The 19,522-nt window shown below is 44.6% G+C and overlaps 1 protein-coding gene across 1 annotated transcript in view; it reads right to left on the bottom strand.

Annotated features, from left to right (window-relative positions):
• Positions 1-19,522, bottom strand: part of LOC119398707 (fatty acid synthase-like) — a 116,377-nt gene that overhangs the window by 24,901 nt on the left and 71,954 nt on the right. Inside the window, exons 18-20 of the mRNA XM_049417398.1 lie at positions 15,860-15,879; positions 13,666-13,971; positions 2,743-2,862 (exon numbers count right to left, since the gene is read on the bottom strand). Coding sequence (XP_049273355.1) covers positions 2,743-2,862; positions 13,666-13,971; positions 15,860-15,879 — 446 coding nt within the window. The remainder of the gene's footprint in view (positions 1-2,742; positions 2,863-13,665; positions 13,972-15,859; positions 15,880-19,522) is intronic.

Here is a 19,522-nt window from a genome sequence, read left to right as displayed (position 1 = left end):
CCGAGTGTCATAAGTATACTAAGTACCAGGAAGAACGTGACCTCGACGACCCGCGCGCCGCACCGTAGTGATGTCACGATGATTGCGTACAAATTACCGGCGGTGTTGGCTGCGTGTATTGTTACCGTCATTCTTCTGTGCATTGGTTACGCACGTTTGCCTTTGGCGTGGATTTTTTGCTTTGCCGTGTGTGTTCAGGTGTACATTGTGTGCACAGATGTGCAGTAAACGAGCCTCAGTATATCCTGCTGCAAGTGCTGGCGTTTCTGGTATTCGTCTTGAGTTCGCGATCTATAAGGAGTAATTGCAAGGAGTCAAAGATCGTACGACGCTCGGCGCGCCTAAGTGCAGCATCTAATGAAAGCACCGACCAAGCTTGCTTTCTTTTTTTTTTGGTCATCATTTGCCATGTGGCCTGACAGGACAATGTTGACGCGTTCCCACGCACTACTCGGTAATAAAAAATGAGGGAGTTTTACCAGCTCACCTGCACCAAAACCTGCCAAACCCGAAATATTTACTCCGTCATAGCGAAGTGACGATGGCATATGTACTCAATATGCTCCCGTTGCTAAGTTACGGAGTGTATAACCAGTGTGACATTATTGTGCTCCGCATGGAGTTTTAGGTCGCGTGCGTAGAAACTCCCTGTGGGAATTTTGAAAACAACTCATGGTAGAGACGCGCGTGCGTGTGTTTGTGCACGTGCTCGCTTCTGTTTAGCACGTCAGTGTGAAGCTCTAGTGCGCCGAGCAGTTGCAACGGCCGATTAGTGTTACATGTGAACTCTGAACTGCGCCGGATAGAGGCAAGTTCAACTCGCGCCAGTGTCCGGTCGCGAACACGACCTGGCTCTCCCGTGTTTATTCTCTCATTCACAGGAGTGCAAGCCTCCGATAGGCTACCCATACCTCCCTTCAATGGGCCCAAAATACGAGGAGTTATGAGGAATGCTTTCGGCGTTAACAAATGCAAGCTGTTGGAGTATTCAGCAGCTGCTTCCCGGGGTGTCAACGGCTAATCGTTTCCACGAATTTCTGGCTATACTAACTTCCACTAATTACACGCGCTTAAAAACGTTGTGTTACTAAGGTTGAGGTAGTAAGTGCTTGTAACAATATTTACTAACGAAGTAGTAACTGAATGTAGCAACTGCCAAATTAGCAAATTAACTGCTCTGACAAGCTGAAAATAGTATGGTCTCTTTCTTTGACCTGGTACGTACGCACTACCACGACGTCTTTTATACGAATTTACACATGCATGAAAAACCATAAAGACTCACTCATATAGACACGCGCAGATTATGAAGGCTTTAATGCGACGCACACTCTAACAGCAACCGAAAGGATATTATATAACCCTAATTTCATGGTCAGCAGGGGAGCTGACCATGAACTCAGACTTGCACTTGACGTTGTGAACTCGCAATGGTATGCCTTAATACTTGCATTCACGTGTGTTATGATGTAGCATAAAACTGTTATTCCAACAAAGTTAAGGAAATCATAGTTTGGCTAAATTTTGCAAGCACTGTCACATATGTATACAGCATGATATACCGCAGTCGATAGAGGTAGTAACGTTCACTAACCCGTCCCGTACGCAAGTAGTAACCTCTACTAACACACGCTAAGCAGTCGCGACAATATTTACTACCTCTGAAAGAGAAAAGGTTAGCGAAAGGGAGTAAACGTGCCAAGGCCCAAAGGGGAGTAAATCTGTCATTACTACTTTTTCACAACTTTTTTCTTAGAGTGCATGACTCCAATTTTAATTTATGCCACACCTTATTGACCACTCTATCGTGAAGAACCCTAATGTCAACGCATTGTATCGGTTTTATAATTTTTTAATTTTTCTCAGGGTTTTCGAAGAATTTGTACTGGCGCTTGGCAGAGTTGTCTGGGAGAGAGTAAAGAGTGTGGCTCGGTACCCATGCCACTAATAAGCCCTGACGTGGTCGTCAGGACATGCGTGGGTCGTTCATGTCAGGATGTTAAAGTGTGAGCTCAACATATCTCATGAATATTGCGGTAATTATGTACACATGTTCTGAATGAGCTTCTCTTCTTCTCCTACATGCAGGTCAGTGTACTGTCTGATTTCAGTGCACACTAGGCAGTAGAAATGATCAGGAGTTCTCCGATACGGAGTGCATCGTAATCATACCCTGGGTTTTGGCACGTAAGAGGCCAGAAATTATTGTCGATTACAATTACCTCACTCACTGATTGCCTTGAACATCAGAACGCCCACGGCAAGCGTCAGGCATGCGAATTCGACCTAAGGAGAGCTACACGGGTTGGCCTTATTAAGCGTGGTTTCCTCAGTAATGTCTTATACATGTATATCTAACTCCCTTCCTTTGCGGTTAATTCATTCATTCGAGCTGTTTAACAATTGCATAAACATTTCACAAAAAATTGCGCTGTTCTTTAGACGACAACCCATTGTAGGCAGAAATGCTCTCATGGGAATTTTCTCTAGACGGTGGGGGATTCAGATTGTTGAAAGTTCTGAGATGTAAGAGAAACCAGATCGTTTATGCCATAAAGCGCCAGGAATAACGCAGCACTCATGCTGTCGTAAAACGTGTTCGGTGCTGCCGCAGTTGACATCTCAGAACGCGCACCTATGCGTGATCGGCAGGCTCTTCATTCGCGCATAATTTACACGGACTTAAAATGTGCGCGGGAGCAGCCATACTGCTGCCCTCCGAATCTGGAAATTTGTACTAACCTCTGCCACGCGTCTCCATCTTGATGTGTTCTTCAAATGACCGGTCACATGAGCTCGCGAAGTGCCTGTCCTCCAGTTGTGGAAAGCGACCCTTTAGAAAATCCCTCTCTTTTTCAGAACCTGCAATCGTGCAAAATATTTTAGATAAACGCCTCTGTCAAAAGTGTTGGCATTGCTCTCGAAGACGTGGAAATATAAATAGTACACATACAAAATGCGTTTACATTTATTAGCCGAATAAGAAATAAACATCAGTGAGATTGCAAGGAAAGCGCACTTTGCTAATTTAACATTTCAGCCATTTATTTCTTCCTTTACCGTCAAAGCGTTACAGAGTAGAGTAGGCAAAAAATGGTAGATCCCACCGTCATAGGAATCGGTATAACACGAAAGTAAAACGTGTCCTTACAGACGTAGTAGGATGTTTACTGTGCATTGATATAAGAGAGCTTGCACAATGCCTACTGGTGTCTACCAGCTATAACACCGTTTAACGTGGATGCACCCACATTCACGCTTGGTGGTACATATCTATGCCGACGACTAACGCCCGTGATCAATGATTAAACAAACCCTTGTGGTAGCGCAGTAGTTAACGGTGAGAGCGCAATCAGAAAAAGCGGTCTGACAACCAGAAGAGCATCGCTGATTGGACGCAGAACGTGTAAGGTCGCCACACCGCGGTATGTTAAAGAGTAATTGAACACCACGGCGGGACTACAGGGAAACGCAACGCGTGTCGTATCTCTCCTGTAGCCCGGCCACGATTTTTCTCGGGGCGAACGTAAGCAGGGAACGCGGTGTTACATCCAGGCGATGCAGGCACCTCGCAAAGCTTTTTTGGTACGGATTAATACTATGAGCGAGGCCGACGCTTCGGCTGAACTCTTCACCTCGCCGTGTGTTAAGGCCTTGGCACTATTGCACTTCTCCTATTGGAAAAAAATCAGAGCATATCCACGGAGTGAATGATGATGAGTGGGCGAAGCTGCGGAGGTTCATCGGTAAACCGTGAATCTTCCGTGAATTCTGCCCAGTACATCATCACCGACGTGAGATAGGGTGCGTTTATACTAAAGGTTCGATGAGTCATGACGACTTGCAGCTCACTTTAATTTTACATGAACGCTGTGAATTTTCATTGTTTAGAAAACCATTGCTTTAGAAAACATCTGGCGTCTTTCGTTAAGCAGCTGGCGTCTTTTCGTTTTGCTTTAGAAACATCTGGCGTTCTTTCGTTTTGCTTTTACAAAACATTTGGCGTCTTTCGTTGGTTTATTTCATCAATCAACGGCGTTTTGAACAAAATTTTTATTAGGGGCGAAGCTCCTTAAGGCGGCACCCGTTCGTCCCTCGTAGTCGTAGTCGTAGTCGTAGTAGTGCGTAACCAGTCGTAACGCTAGTGCCAGATCTTGACCTCCAAGGTGGTGCCGGTGGGAGATTTTTCCTGTGCGTTGTTGAACAATAAAAAATTCGCAGCGTGCTCGTTAACTAAAAGCCGAATTCTTCTGTCTCTCATTCCCCATTAGCAGCCATTGGCATGTTCCAGTAGGAAACGTTAGTAGAAGTAGAAGTGTAAGTGTTAGCTAAAAGCCGACTTCTTCTGTCTCTCATTCCCATTAGCAGCCATTGTTTACCTCCAAGGTAGTGCCTGGTGAGATTTCTCCTGTGCGTGATTAAACAATAAAAATTTTGTTCAAAACGCCGTTGATTGATGAAATAAACCAACGAAAGACGCCAGATGTTTCCTAAAATCAAAACGAAAGAACGCCAGATGTTTCTAAAGCAAAACGAAAAGCCGCCAGCTGCTTAATGAAAGACGCCAGAAGTTTTCTAAAGCAATAGTTTTCTAAACAATGAAAATTCACAGCGTACATGTAAAATTAAAGTGAGCTGCAAGTCGTCATAACTCTCATCGAACGTTTAGTATAAACGCGCCCGATCTCACGTCGGCGATGATGTACTGGGCAGAATTCACGGAAGATTCACGGTTTACCGATGAACCTCCGCAGCTTCGCCCACTCATCATCATTCACTCCGTGGATATGCTGTGATTTTTTTTGTTTAATCACGCACGGGAGAAATCTCACCAGGCACTACCTTGGAGGTAAAGAATGACTGCTAATGGGAATGAGAGACAGAAGAAGTCGGCTTTTAGCTAACGCTGCGAATTTTTTATTGTTCAACAACGCACAGGAAAAATCTCCCACCGGCACCACCTTGGAGGTCAAAGCGTAAGACTGGTTACGCACTACGACTACTACGACTACGACTACGAGGGACGAACGGGTGCCGCCTTAAGGAGCTTCGCCCCTAAAACGCCGAATGGGATGGACGCGTAACAATGACGCGTTGCAAAAGCTAGTCGCGGAGGCCACGCTCCTGATTCATTACTTCACTTTGCCCCTCGCAGAGGGCGACACCACCCCGCCTACCAATAGCACTGTGAGAGGAAAGTTTGAAATATAAATCACGCACTTGTAAAGCATCCACAGTGTGTCAGTGTGGCGCAGTGGATAGCGTGCCTGACGTGTGCTATCGTGGACCGAGAGGTCGTGGGTTCGACTCCTGTTGATGGAACTTTTCATTGCAATCGCAATTATGTGGACACTCTCGGCAGGTTTTTGCCGTCAGCGATGCCGTCATGTCCCGGATATGTACCAGATGTCACGGGGTCGTGACGTCGACAGCAGTCGTCGTGTTCAAGATGAAACTCTATTTGGTCAAACCTGTAGCCGGAAAATGAAAACTCAAGCTACAGTAATACACACTGTACACTGATAGCGGCGAACAGGGCGTCGGCCGTCGATAAAAGTGGTCATCGCTGGGACGCGGCGTCTTTTATACATCACGCATCGAAATTTCCAGTCTTATCACTGGTGTTCGCGCAAGCTCTCGACTAGGCATGTATGTATATATAAAAGCCACTAAGAAAAATAAATCAGAAGAAAAAATTTCCGAAGCGCGCCGCCAGGATTCGATACTTCGACCCTTCGCTCCGCAGCGCGCTGCGGTAAACAACTCGGCCACGCGCCACCGGCTGTTTAGCATAACAACGGCGTCCTTTTAGGGGCGAAGCTCCTTAAGGCGGCACCCGTTCGTCCCTCGTAGTCGTAGTAGTCGTAGTGCGTAACCAGTCGTAACGCTAGTACCAGATCTTGACCTCCAAGGTGATGCCGGTGGGAGATTTTAGGGGCGAAGCTCCTTAAGGCTGCACCCGTTCGTCCCTCGTAGTCGTCGTGGTCGTAGTAGTGAATAACAAGTCTTACGCTTTGACCTCCAAGGTGGTGCCGGTGGGAGATTTCTCCTGTGCGTTGTTGAACAATAAAAAAATTCGCAGCGTGCGCGTTAACTAAAAGCAGAATTCTTCTGTCTCTCATTCCCCATTAGCAGCCATTGGCATGTTCCAGTAGGAAACGTTAGTAGAAGTAGAAGTGTAAGTGTTAGCTAAAAGCCGACTTCTTCTGTCTCTCATTGCCATTAGCAGCCATTGTTTACCTCCAAGGTAGTGCCTGGTGAGATTTCTCCTGTGCGTGATTAAACAATAAAAATTTTGTTCAAAACGCCGTTGATTGATGAAATAAACCAACGAAAGACGCCAGATGTTTTGTAAAAGCAGAACGAAAGAACGCCAGATGTTTTTCTTAAAGTGTAGTAGTAGTAGTTCTATGTAGCCACCTCGCCCGATCGTCAACGGGCGAGGTGGACCGGCAACGGCGCGAGGACCCTGCCGTACGAGAGTTAAATCACACTAAAAGACATACTTTGCGGGCGATACACTCTAGTGAGCTTTCAACTTTTCGTCTTAGTGTACATGATAAAGAAATTATTTCTACGAAAAACGCAAGGCACACCTTGAGCAATATGTTTGGTTTTGGGACGCTAAATGGAACCATGAGGCGTGCGAAGCCGGAGCACTTGCGCGATCGCGTTCCGTTGGCTTTCGTTGGGCATGCTACCGACCTCGCGTCGTGGAACGCGCGTCCTGTCTTCCCTCTAGCCTTGCCTTCAATTCGCACAGGGCGAGCGGGGAATGCGGTCGCTCTTGGCGCTCTTTCGCTCGGGAGCGGACTTCTTTCTTGCATTTCACCGATCACAAGTGATAATGAAGGGACCACGTAAACCAACAGTACAATAAAAGTTTGATGTTTAATATATACAGGATGTTTCACACTCTTTATATTATGTACTGGGCGCATTTCAGGAAGAGTTTCACGGTTTACAGATGATTCCCTCCGTAGCTTCGCCCCACTCATCATCATTCACCCCGTGGATATGCTGTGAATTTTTTCCTGTGCGCTGTTGAACAATAAAAAATTCGCAGCGTGCGCGTTAACTAAAAGCCGAATTCTTCTGTCTCTCGTTCCCCATTAGCAGCCATTGGCATGTTCCAGTAGGAAACGTTAGTAGAAGTAGAAGTGTAAGTGTTAGCTAAAAGCCGACTTCTTCTGTCTCTCATTCCCATTAGCAGCCATTGTTTACCTCCAAGGTAGTGCCTGGTGAGATTTCTCCTGTGCGTGATTAAAGAAAAAAATTTGTTCAAAACGCCGTTGATTGATGATATAAACCAACGAACGACGCCAGATGTTTTCTAAAAGCAAAACGAAAGAACGCCAGATGTTTCTAAAGCAAAACGAAAAGACGCCAGCTGCTTAACGAAAGACGCCAGAAGTTTTCTAAAGCAATGTTTTTCTAAACAATGAAAATTCACAGCGTACATGTAAAATTAAAGTGAGCTGCAAGTCGTCATAACTCTCATCGAACCTTTAGTATAAACGCGCCCGATCTCACGTCGGTGATGATGTACTGGGCAGAATTCACGGAAGATTCACGGTTTACCGATGAACCTCCGCAGCTTCGCCCACTCGTCATCATTCACTCCGTGGATATGCTGTGATTTTTTTATACACACCATTTAACGCGAACGCCACGCGGAGCTCGGAGGTGCTTCAGTATGTGTAGTATCATCCGCGAGATTGCTCGAAGGGCCTGCTTTAAAGCAGCGCTCCTACATTTTTCTTCAGACGCGCACAAAAAGTGGCCCATTTCTGAACCCACTGACGATGTGGAACGCCGAGTAAACGATGCGTCGAACGCCACCGCGTGGCAGGAGACGCGGAGGGGTCACTCCACGCGCTGCATTAATAAAGAAAAAGAGATTAAGATCGTTTGGTTGTAGCTCGCTGCTCAAACACGAAGTAATAACCGTAACAGTCAGTTTGCACTCGTCCTCCTTGTATCTGTGCGTTCTTTTCGAGCTCCCTTCCTCGTGTTTGAGCAGTGCGCTGCCAGTGTCAAGCTGTGACAGTTGTTAGTTCGCGGTCGTACTCTGTGTGTTCTTTTCGCCAGTCCTTTGCTCTCGAGCGGCACTTTGCAAGTATCGAGCTGCTTGCCGTTCTTCGTGTGACATTCTATTTATTGCTACCGCATTCATTGCTTCGCCGTTGCGGCGAAACTGTGACTCTTTTTCTTTGCAATCTGATTATGGGCATTTTCGCGACTTCATTTCCGTGAGGGAAATACGTCACTGAAGTTTTGGTTGACCCCAGCATAAAACACTTTCGTGTAAAAAATGCGAAATAGACAACAAAATAGAGTGAGTAAAAAACGACCACCAACTTCCCACATGCCAGTACTTATGGAATAGTAGTTAGTGCCTTGCGAAAATATTTGATGCGATGCCAGCGAGGTGTTTCCGCTGATTACTCTTGGAGCAAGGAAAGATTTAAAAAAAGTACGGTTTCACAGATTAGAATGCCTACCTCATCGCGATCATCCATGAATTTAAACAGATATTTATATTATAAAATAAGCGCGTCGGGAAGAACGGTATTGCAGCACAATAATATCTGGTGTTTTACGTGGAAAAGTTACGAAGGCGTCCATCATGATGATGAGGAACGCCCTCTTGAGGGACGCCCTCGTGGAGCGTGCGGGAATTTTGATCATCTGGTGTCATTTACCATTCATAGAATTGCACAGTACACGCGCCTCTAGCATTTTGACCTCGTCGAAGTGCGACCGCCTTGGCCAGGATTGAACCCACGACTTTCTGCTAAGCAGCACAGCATCGTAACCAGTTCTCAACCGTGGCGGACTCGCAATGGTACTCTATATTATGAAATAAGTACAATTGGTGAGAAATTGAATGTGCTGTTAGAGATAGAAGAGAAAGAATGGCTCTTAAGGTTGATATGCTAGCAGCACGATTGTCGTTAGAGTGTATATAAAGATGCCAGTCATTCTGGGCAAGTTCAAGGGCAGTTATTAGTTTTACGTGCGCAAGATCCCACAATTAATAATCGAATTGAACCTTTCTTCATGGCCAATATTTGTAAACTAGCCGTTTGACTCAAGGATCGGCGGAAGAGCCGCGAAATTAAGCAACTGTGCACAGGGTTATCATGGTTATTAACATTTTCAGTGTACACTGTGCAGTTAAAAATAACAATAATAATATTATTTGCCGGGTTTTACGTCTCAGAACCCCGACATGAACATGAGTAAAGCCGTAGTGGATGTCTCCGGAAATTTTGACCATCCGGTCGTATATAACGCGCTCATAAATATAAGTGCACGGGGCTCTAGCATTCCAACTCCATCAAGATGCGGCTGCCGCGGCCGGGAATGGACCCCACGGCCCTCAGGTCAACAGTCGAGCACCATAACCACTAGACCATCACGGCGGGTCCACTGGCCAGTTCAAAGACGTTATATGCAATTATCCAACTATTTTTGAATGTGTTCTCTTGGAATCTTGTCTAAGAGATACATAGATGGATTTTTGGTGTGTTGGATGAGACGTACAACTTTGTATTTTTTACATTTTGTTCCATATTCACATTTCCAAACTGCTCGATGCCACATCTATACCGAATGGGATAACGTTAACATCACAACAGATTGCACATTTGCCACCGAAACAAAGATTTCTGAGGAAAAAGCGAAAGTAAGGCCATCAATGCAAATTAAGAGTAGAATGGTTCAAGGATGGGGCCTGTGGGACGCCGGAATGAACGTCAGCACATGAAAAGTTATGACCATTTCCAATAAGAAACTGCAGTCTGTTAAGAGGGAAGCATTCAGATCACTTAAGAAGAATATGGTTATGGTTATAGAAACTTAGATTATAAAGTAGCTGCCCATGGCACAACTTGCCGAATGAAATCGAAAAGCTAAGAACAATTGAGACAGCGCAAAATTCATTATGATGAACGTGGTGCAACATGTGAGTGACCGATAACGAGCGGAACTTGAGATGGATCATCTTTACCGAGCCCATTTTTAAAAGGCGAGAAAAGCGCAATAACTTCTATAAAGATACGAATTGATTTCAAAATTACATGTTCAAACGGTTTGCAGTACGTGAAATGGGGCGGTAATAAAGGGGTTAAGTTTTAATGCCGGACATGTGGAGCGGAACCACCTTCCCAATCTTCTAGTCTGTATGAAGACTAGATGTGTCTAGAGATAGCTGGGAAATCTTGCTTAATATACTAAAACTGTGGGCTGAAGCGCTCAGAGCAACTGTTACGTATTGAATCACAACTAGGAGGTGAACTGGTATGTAATAGTTAAATTAGTCATCACACCTAATACATAAGACGGAATGAATGCATCAAAATCAAAATGGCCTAAATATTTTAAAGGGACACTAAAGAGCAAAACGATTTTTCTCGAATTAGTATAGTAGTCTTCCACGATACCAAAAACACTACGCTTGCTGCGAGGAGACGTTAATAAGCGAGAAAACGCGCAAAAGGAAAATACAGGTGGCGGCGCCACCTTGGACTTCCCGCACCATTTGACGTGACGTCACATATTTTTGATGGCGCCTGCTTTGGCTTGCGTAGTTCTTAATCGGTTAAATCGAACTACGTTGTCCTCTGAGGGGGCCAGAGACTTGACATAACGAGTTTGTGGAAATTTCGTCGAGCCAGTGGCGCTAAAATACGTTAAATGCTCTTTGAAATCTTTTACGTCATGAATTACAAAGTTCGGCGCGAAATTTAAAAAGGACACTTTGAACTTGGTTTTCTCCTCTAATAATAAACCTATGGTGGTGAAATAAGCTACACAGGAGTTCTCCGAGCACACTTTATCAATATAAACCAATTCATTGTTTCTCTTTAGTGTCCCTTTTTATAACTGTTATTTACCGCCATGACTGATCACTCAGAGGTGCGGAAAAGCGTCGATTGCGTGTCCTCTCGATTTCCCTAATATAGGAGTATGCATTTGGCGTTTGAACAAATCTTCAAGCAAAAACGTAAATTAACTCAAAGGAGTGATTGCGACAGAAAACGGTTTGATAACGAAAAAAAGTTTTGAGTCTCTAAACTCAAAGCATGTCAGTGCATTCGAATGACGAATTCGAATATTTGCACGACACATGCTTAGCTAATCGTACCATAGACTGCTACGAATTTCAGGCGAGCCTTCCTATTTTCTCCGCGTAACTACGTATTATAGTTAGCCTGTGTGAAATCGGTTGCTTTTCCTGAAGTAGTCTAAACAGACAGAATTTTCTTTCTTTTTAGGGGCACGTTTTGGGAACGTTGCTACAAATCTTCAGTGAAGTTGCACATGTTTCCGCAGTGCCGTGTGTACGTACATGTGGGGAGGCTTTAGGGTGTACTTGAGAAGCTGTTGCTTATGTAAATACATTGCGTGCTATATTGACGGGCGAAACTTCTACAGCAGCTTCTAGAACAAAAGCTCTATAGAGACAGTGTGAACATATTTATTGCAATATGTCTATTAGACGTTTATTACTGAAAAGAACCCGGGAAAACCGATGCAGTGCCTAGAAATTGTATGCGGACACATGCGAAGGCCAAACTTCTTCGCTGCAGAGGATCTATTAAATGGAAGAGGAAAACATTGCCACAATCCTGCTGAAACAGAAATGATTGCAGACGTCTGATTAATGTGCTGGAAATGCGCGTTCTTGTGAATTGTGCAACAGAACGATGAATGTGCCTAGAAGAGCCCAAAAAACGCCAGGCCTGCGCGGAAAGCGCAGCACAGACACAGCGAAAGCTGGAAGAGTGGAATTTCTAGAGCCCGTTATAAACTCCCTTGTGGCTACTAATACAAGTACATTAGCTACATATCCACTAAGGCACAAATCACAATTTTTGGGAACTTCGGAAGCACCCACCACGACATTATTCGTTATTCTGCGGAGAAGCGAGGTACCATCTGTAAGGAATTATGTGCATTTTGTTGATGCGACGGTTGATGACGATGAAGAATTATGACTGAGCCCTCTGTAATGGGTTGGAAGCTTTAGACGACCCTCTAGTTACGTAATTCATATCGTGTAACGCGCGGTCGTTATTTAACTGTCCAATCACGCTTTATAACATACGTTAACCGGAGGAACAGAGAGCGAGAGAGCGGGAACTAACTTTATTGAGACCCTGAGGAAATGGATCATGGGAGCCTTATGGGCTTCCTTGGCAACCAATAGAAGTGTACTTGCGAGGAACCCTCTACGCTATAAATCATCATAATTTTTGTGAATTAGGGAAGCAGCCACTATGCAATTTTCGTCATTCAGCGGAGAACCGTGGTACTCGCTAAACACCTGTAAGGCATTACGTGTACTTTGTTGATGCTTTGGCTGATGACGTTGAATTATCGCAGAGGCCTTTGTAATGGGTTGGAAGCATTCAACAACCCACTCGTTGCGCAATTCGCTTTGTGTGACGCCCGGTTACAGAATTCGCGTTTGCGTGACGCCTGGTTGTTATTTTACTGTTCTACCACACTACATTACACATGTTAATGTGGTTCCTTCGCGACATGAAGCCTGTATAGGGTTCTTTTGCAACGCAGTTTCAAGCACCGGCATGACTCAGAGGTAGAACACTGGGCTCCCACGCAGAGGACCCGGTTCGATCCTCGTTCCATCCTAGAATTTTTTTCTTATTACCTTTTTTTTTCTTATTTCGTGCGATAGTGCTTACGGACACCGGCGGCGGCGGACAACTACGGCGCCAAAAACGGCCGTTGAAATGATCTCATAACAGCTTTCGCTGTAATAATGAAAATAAAACTACAACTTCCAGAGTAAGGAAAGATAGGCGCCTTCAGATTAAGAAAAAAATGTTTTGTAGTAAGGAACCCAGCCATTTACTTTGTATAAATTATTTAGCGCGACGCAGTTTCCCTTCCGTGGGCAAAGCCCGAAGCGTCCTCTAAGCGGCACAAACTTTTTTTCCCGAAAACTAACGCCCCAATAACTACTACTCATATTCGCATATACTATAGCACAATTTTTTCAGCATGATTGGCATTGCTCGCAAAATCACCAAGCCCACTTGATATGGAATGATCGATATACCCAATATTCAATGACTTGAACAACCCATGAGTATGATTAGTCTTTTTCCACGTGGTTCAAAGTTATCACGTTTGCTTCCGTGCGTTGAAAGAAAGGTGAGGCAGTAGAGGAAAAAGAACCACGTGCGGCCTAATGGCTCACGCGCACGCAGCCGCGGTGGGAGAAAAACGTTCTATCCTTGATTAGACATGTCATGCAGATCTGGTAGAGTAAGCTCACGTGGAGGCACGATATTAGTCGATTGTGACCACGATATAGCTGGGATGAACCAAGACTCTTCGTACTTGTAGTACGAAGAGTCACCAGCAATTGATTGTTGATTTTTAACGTTAAGACGCAATATTGTGAATAGAAAAGTCACTTTCACCCTGCTTGTAGCAGACTATAGTGATAGAAATACTAATTTGCCGCCACAACAGATTTTTTTGTCCGTGACACACTTATGTACACATACTAAAGCAGCGCTATGGACGTAGCAATGCCTCACTCAACTCATGTAAGTGACTACCGGCATGTGTAGCAGTAAGCTTATTACCAGGCAGTCAACATGTGCGTCTCCACTCTCGACTCACCGACGGTGGTAAAGACGGTGCATCCCATGGAAAGGGCCAAGGCTATGGCAGCCTGCCCGACACCTCCACCGCCACAGTGCACCAGGATTGACTCTTCGGATTGCATGTCGCCCTGTACCACTAGTGCGTAGTACGCAGTCGAGTAGGCAACGGGAACTGTGGCGGCCTCCTTCAGGGTCCATAATTCGGGAACTTCCCACAGCATGACAGGGTCAGCAACGAGCACGGTTGCAATAGACTTGCCACCGACCATTCCCATGACACGCCGTCCCTTTGGGTCACGACCCGAGAACTCCGTGCCTAGGAAGATAATGGAGAGTTTTTGAATTGGGGGCCCAAGACACTGGGTCCCCCAGCTGCGTTGGGCAGGCTGCTCTTGTGTTCGGAGAAGCAGAGAGTTTGAGAGTTGGGTCGAACGCAGGCGGGGTAAGGTAAAACGCACGGGGCGCCAAATTTGGTGAAATAAGATTATCCGAGATACGGGGCATACTACGTCGGGGTCCGCGCTGCGTCTGCGTCGTCTGGCTGGCGACCAAAGACGCCTTGGGGACGCGCGCTAGTTTTCGATTCGTGGGTTTTGAGAGAACGCGAGCAAAATAGCTCAAGAATCGCTTGAATTCTGCACATGCGCCCTGGCGGCTCGCAAATTTCTTGGGTCTTCAATTATTAAAGCTGCCTAGCCTAACCACGTACATCACCTGCCCAACTACAAGATTTGAGAGTGACAGAGCCTCAACGCTGAAGTTAAAAAGTGTTGACAAAGATGGCGTTGGCATTGCAGGGGTATACTTGGTTTAGAAGTGATCGATGAAACTCATTCGGGGACCACCGCAGGACGGAGGGCTCCTTACGGATATGATGCAAAAATTGTCAAAGATGTACGGCTGCTGCAGTCAACGTTTGCCCAAGTGGATTGGCCTTTGTCAAGGCAGCAACCATGACGCATCTTACTGCCTTGCAGTGCACCACGCTGCCACCAACGTTGATGTCTTGACGAAGACAAGTCCACGTGTCGAACCCTTTGCTGCAGCAACATTACATGTGTGACAATTTTCCCGTCACTGCAAGCCTTTATCTTCACCTGAACTTCTCCTTTGTTTTGGATCTCCATGGATATCTATCTCTTGCCTTCTCTCAAACGTCTCGCAATTTGTATTTCATCCCATATGCACCCAATATTCTCTAGACGCGTTACTACAGCCCACTGATGTTTTTTCGGGCTGCCGCTACGTTACCTCTTCCAAACGCGAAGTACGAAAACCTGTCTGTAAATGCGTCAATTTTACATACTTCAGTGTTCTTGATATTCTACCGAAACAAAAACAACGTCATAGTTCGCTGCTTTATGTGTTTGATTTTAAGTAGCCTCAATTAAAGTGTAACTAGATACGCATTTATCCTGACGTAAATGTTTCTGTTTTTGCATACATAAAATCAAGTCTCAGGCTAGAAATAGTGTGCGGTTGCGGTTATGTTTGTTTCGAGCAAAGAAAAATTAGTTTTGACGAGGCTCGCGTAAAGCGGCACGTCTAACGACTCGTCGAACACGGTGGTGCCTCCTGCAAAGTGAATATATGTATGTGTAGACTGCAAAAATGAAGTTCAATGAAGGCACATTAATTCCACAGGAGGTTCAATTCATCCAAAACCTCATTGTATCGGCTATTTCCCAGGCACTAGTCCACAAAAGTCGCAAAGAGAAGTTATGCACAGGAATGAGTGGAAAGCGTCTAAAATGATTTAGAAGGATCAGGGTGCGCGAAACGAACGCAAGATAAGAGAATAAGAAAGGAAAAACGCCGAATGTCAACAGAAAAGCGGCACTGTGTTGGAAAAGAAAGCAAGAAAACATAGCTAATGGTAGGTACGGTATGGTATGCGTAATGGTAGGTATGGTAGCACCACTTGTCAATCCGGCACACGTATAGGTCTACGAAAAAGATGCTGGTCAGGCATTTCATTTCTTTGTAAACGTTAATAGATACATGGCCTAGGCATGCGATGCCACGACAGGATCACAATTGGGTATACTCACAAAGGAGCAATCACTCAAACTTGTAGTCGACGAAGCTGGCATGCTGGTTATTTCACGCGAAATTTCAAGCCATATAGAAAGAGGCGGCTTTATGAATCAATTCTGTGTTTTTATCAACATTTTGGCCATTTTATTTCAGAAAAAACGTAGAAATAATAGCGCAATTTTTTGCCGCTATGCTTGATCTTGAAGCCGTGAATAAGTCGCTTGAAATGACTTACTAATTGCTTATTTATTTTGTAATTTACTTTCTTACCTATTTATTTGTAAGGCCAAGGGAATTATAGCCAGGAGAGAGTAAAACACAAACGAAAACTGTAACCATGTACTGTGAGGAAAAATTAAAATGAAGAAATCTAGGGCACCCTACAACCACTTACTTGTATATATATATATGATATTTCGGAGGCCCCCGGAGGTGCTTTACATGAGAGGTCCGAGTGTACATTTTACATTTCGCCTAATAAAATGTTAGTCTGTAAAGCATGCGTTTAAGTTGAAGAGAGTTCTCACGAACCCCTGATGAAGCACGAAAGCCACTCGAGTCTTTTGATGTTCGAACAAAGAATGAAGATAAATCGTGGGAAGGGTGGGAATGGCTGCTAGCAAACTGTTGCACGAATGAGGCTATGCATGAAATGACTTCTGGAATAGAGCACTGCAGGCAGTTTTTCGGTAAAGTACAGTGTTAGGGAGGTTAGCTCGCGACTGAAGAAATGTGGTATGTGAAGTGTGGGAAATATTCGAGAAAATAAACCGTGCCGCGTGGTTTTGCATTTTTCAGATAATGGCTACTATGGCTACAATGATTACTGAGTAAAATGAAACAGTGAAAAAGTTCCAACCGGCTGCTACATGTACAATGATGGTTACTGCCCCTGGGAAAACATTCACTGTCACCTATTGATGCCACTTCAGCTGGAAGCAAGGTGAATCCACTCCATTGCTGCGCGCGTAATAGAAAATATTCGGAAAATGTTCTGGCTTTACGAAACGGAATACCTGCCATGTAGTGGTGATCAATGCGATCGGACATGTATTGCGGTTATAACAAATGCGTTGCGAAGAACGTTGCGGCAGTATATTTTATAATATAAGTTCCACGAGCAAAAATTGCTATGCGCTGTTAGAGATAGAAAGGAAAGGGTGGCTTTCGTGGTTCTTATGCTAGCAGTGCGGTTGCAGTGATAAGCAGTAGCGATAAGCGAAGCCTTTTATCGTGTTATGTGCAGTTATGACGTTGACGTCGCACACGTGACTGTGTTTAAGTGGTGGCGCACACTCGTGGGCCGTAAGGACGGGCTTCCTAGAGAGTCGTTTCCTGGAGTAGTCTAGGAAACACCCTGCGCGGATTGCGACTATGCATACATCGGTGAGTAGTGCAACTTTGGACAGAAACAGAGGCAGCATCACAGCGGTGTCGATAAGCAGTGAGCAGTTTCGAATGCCCTCACCGAGCACATCGAGACAAGGAGCAACAAGATCCGGGGGTTGCAATTTCTGTCTCTGCTGGCAGCAAGTTGTCTTCTCGTCTAATTTACTTAAACACTTAAACAGTACTATTAAAGTTCCCTATACCTTCCTCGGCTTCTTTATCTGCTGGCTTTCATTAAGGTTGTGTTAAACAAAGAAACCAACCATGAAAATGTCCTTCCTTCTTTCAAGATTGAATAGGAAAACTCAAGAATGATCGGCCAAAAAAAAAAAAAACCTTGAAGTCGTGGCTGTATCTCGAAACAAAAAATACGGCAAATGCTCATTCGAAGTGACGGAACCCTCCTCTGTCGCACACGCGCAGCTTACGTCATGTGCTCAAAAATACATTAGCATTTGTAACTTGCTTTCACCCCCTTAAAGCGAACAAGGCTTCAGTCGCGAAGGCGAAACGTATTTTAATCCTGTTTAGTTTTAACAGCAGAGCTGCTTAAGGCCGAGGTTAAACCTGCGTTGTTGGGGCCATTATCATTCGAAAATCGTCGCACGTATGTGCCACAAAAATTGGGCAAGCCCCACTACTCAACTACGGTCCCATGAAAAATGAAGAAGCTGTCTATAACTAGAATGTTCGGCGATGGCCAGTGTCGATAGATAGATAGATAGATAGATAGATAGATAGATAGATAGATAGATAGATAGATAGATAGATAGATAGATAGATAGATAGATAGATAGATAGATAGATAGATAGATAGATAGATAGATAGATGAAAGGGCACGCAGAGAAGTGCAAACACAGAAGTGCTTCATTCGGCATACTCAGTCTTTCCCAGGATTCCACTTGCGCAATATGCTAGTGGAATTCGTGAATTGTGCGCACCTGAATCACAACATGGAGGAGCTGTACGTTACATGTGTTATGAGAATTGATCCGTGGCTTCGGATAGGAATGCAGTAATTTCGTGTAGGCAGACGCTGGCCAAATTACATTAGAGCAAAGCCAAACAATGAAATGAGAATATGGCGCCGTCAGCTCCGCTGTTTAACCTGCAATCGCGACGTTAAGTTTGTGAAGCTGTCTTTTTCCTTTTGGTCGCTGTCTGTCATTTTATAGCCTCACTTATGGCACACACACGCATGCTGTGGTGTATGCGCGTAGTGCCACACGTGATTGCTTGAAAGAGCTTCTAGACGCACATGACAGACAAGACACTTCACTCATGTCACAATCTATGAGTCTTATTCTTCGTACACTCATATCTTTCTATGCCAATTTTCGTATATACCAAGTTAACAAGAAGACCACCAGAGGATACAGACGTAGGCGTCGAGATACATATAGATAGATGGAAACGGTCAAGATGCCTTTGGTTCGCTTAGGAATGCTTCGCATTTAGTATAAAGAGTCAAAATGCCTCCAAGATCATGAGAAGCAGGATATATTGTTCATTTGTCACAGCTTTAATATTGTATGTGGATGGGCCAGGTACTGCGTTTTTTTCTGAATAAAAACCAGTTGCCCAGTGATAGATAGATAGATAGATAGATAGATAGATAGATAGATAGATAGATAGATAGATAGATAGATAGATAGACAGACAGACAGACAGACAGACAGACAGACAGACAGACAGACAGACAGAGATAGATAGATAGATAGATAGATAGATAGATAGATAGATAGATAGATAGATAGATAGATAGATAGATAGATAGATAGATAGATAGATAGATAGATAGATAGATAGATAGATGAAAGGGCACGCAGAGAAGTGCAAACACAGAAGTGCTTCATTCGGCATACTCAGTCTTTCCCAGGATTCCACTTGCGCAATATGCTAGTGGAATTCGTGAATTGTGCGCGCCTGAATCACAACATGGAGGAGCTGTACGTTACATGTGTTATGAGAATTGATCCGTGGCTTTGGATAGGAATGCAGTAATTTCGTGTAGGCAGACGCTGGCCAAATTACATTAGAGCAAAGCCAAACAATGAAATGGGAATATGGCGCCGTCAGCTCCGCTGTTTAACCTGCAATCGCGACGTTAAGTTTGTGAAGCTGTCTTTTTCCTTTTGGTCGGTGTCTGGCATTTTATAGCCCCACTTATGGCACACGCACACATGCTGTGGTGTATGCGCGTAGTGCCACACGTGATTGCTCGAAAGAGCTTCTAGACGCACATGACAGACAAGTCACTTCACTCATGTCACAATCTTTGAGTCTTATTCTTCGTACACTCATATCTTTCTATGCCAATTTTCCTATATACCAAGTTAACAAGAAGACCACCAGAGGATACAGACGTAGGCGTCGAGATACATATAGATAGATGGAAAAGGTCAAGATGCCTTTGGTTCGCTTAGGAATGCTTCGCATTTAGTAT

The sequence above is a fragment of the Rhipicephalus sanguineus genome, chromosome 7 (assembly GCF_013339695.2).
Source record: "Rhipicephalus sanguineus isolate Rsan-2018 chromosome 7, BIME_Rsan_1.4, whole genome shotgun sequence".
In the NCBI taxonomy this organism is placed as follows: Eukaryota; Metazoa; Arthropoda; class Arachnida; order Ixodida; family Ixodidae; genus Rhipicephalus; species Rhipicephalus sanguineus.
Note: the sequence above shows the minus strand (reverse complement) of the source record. Positions and strands in the feature narration are given on the sequence as shown.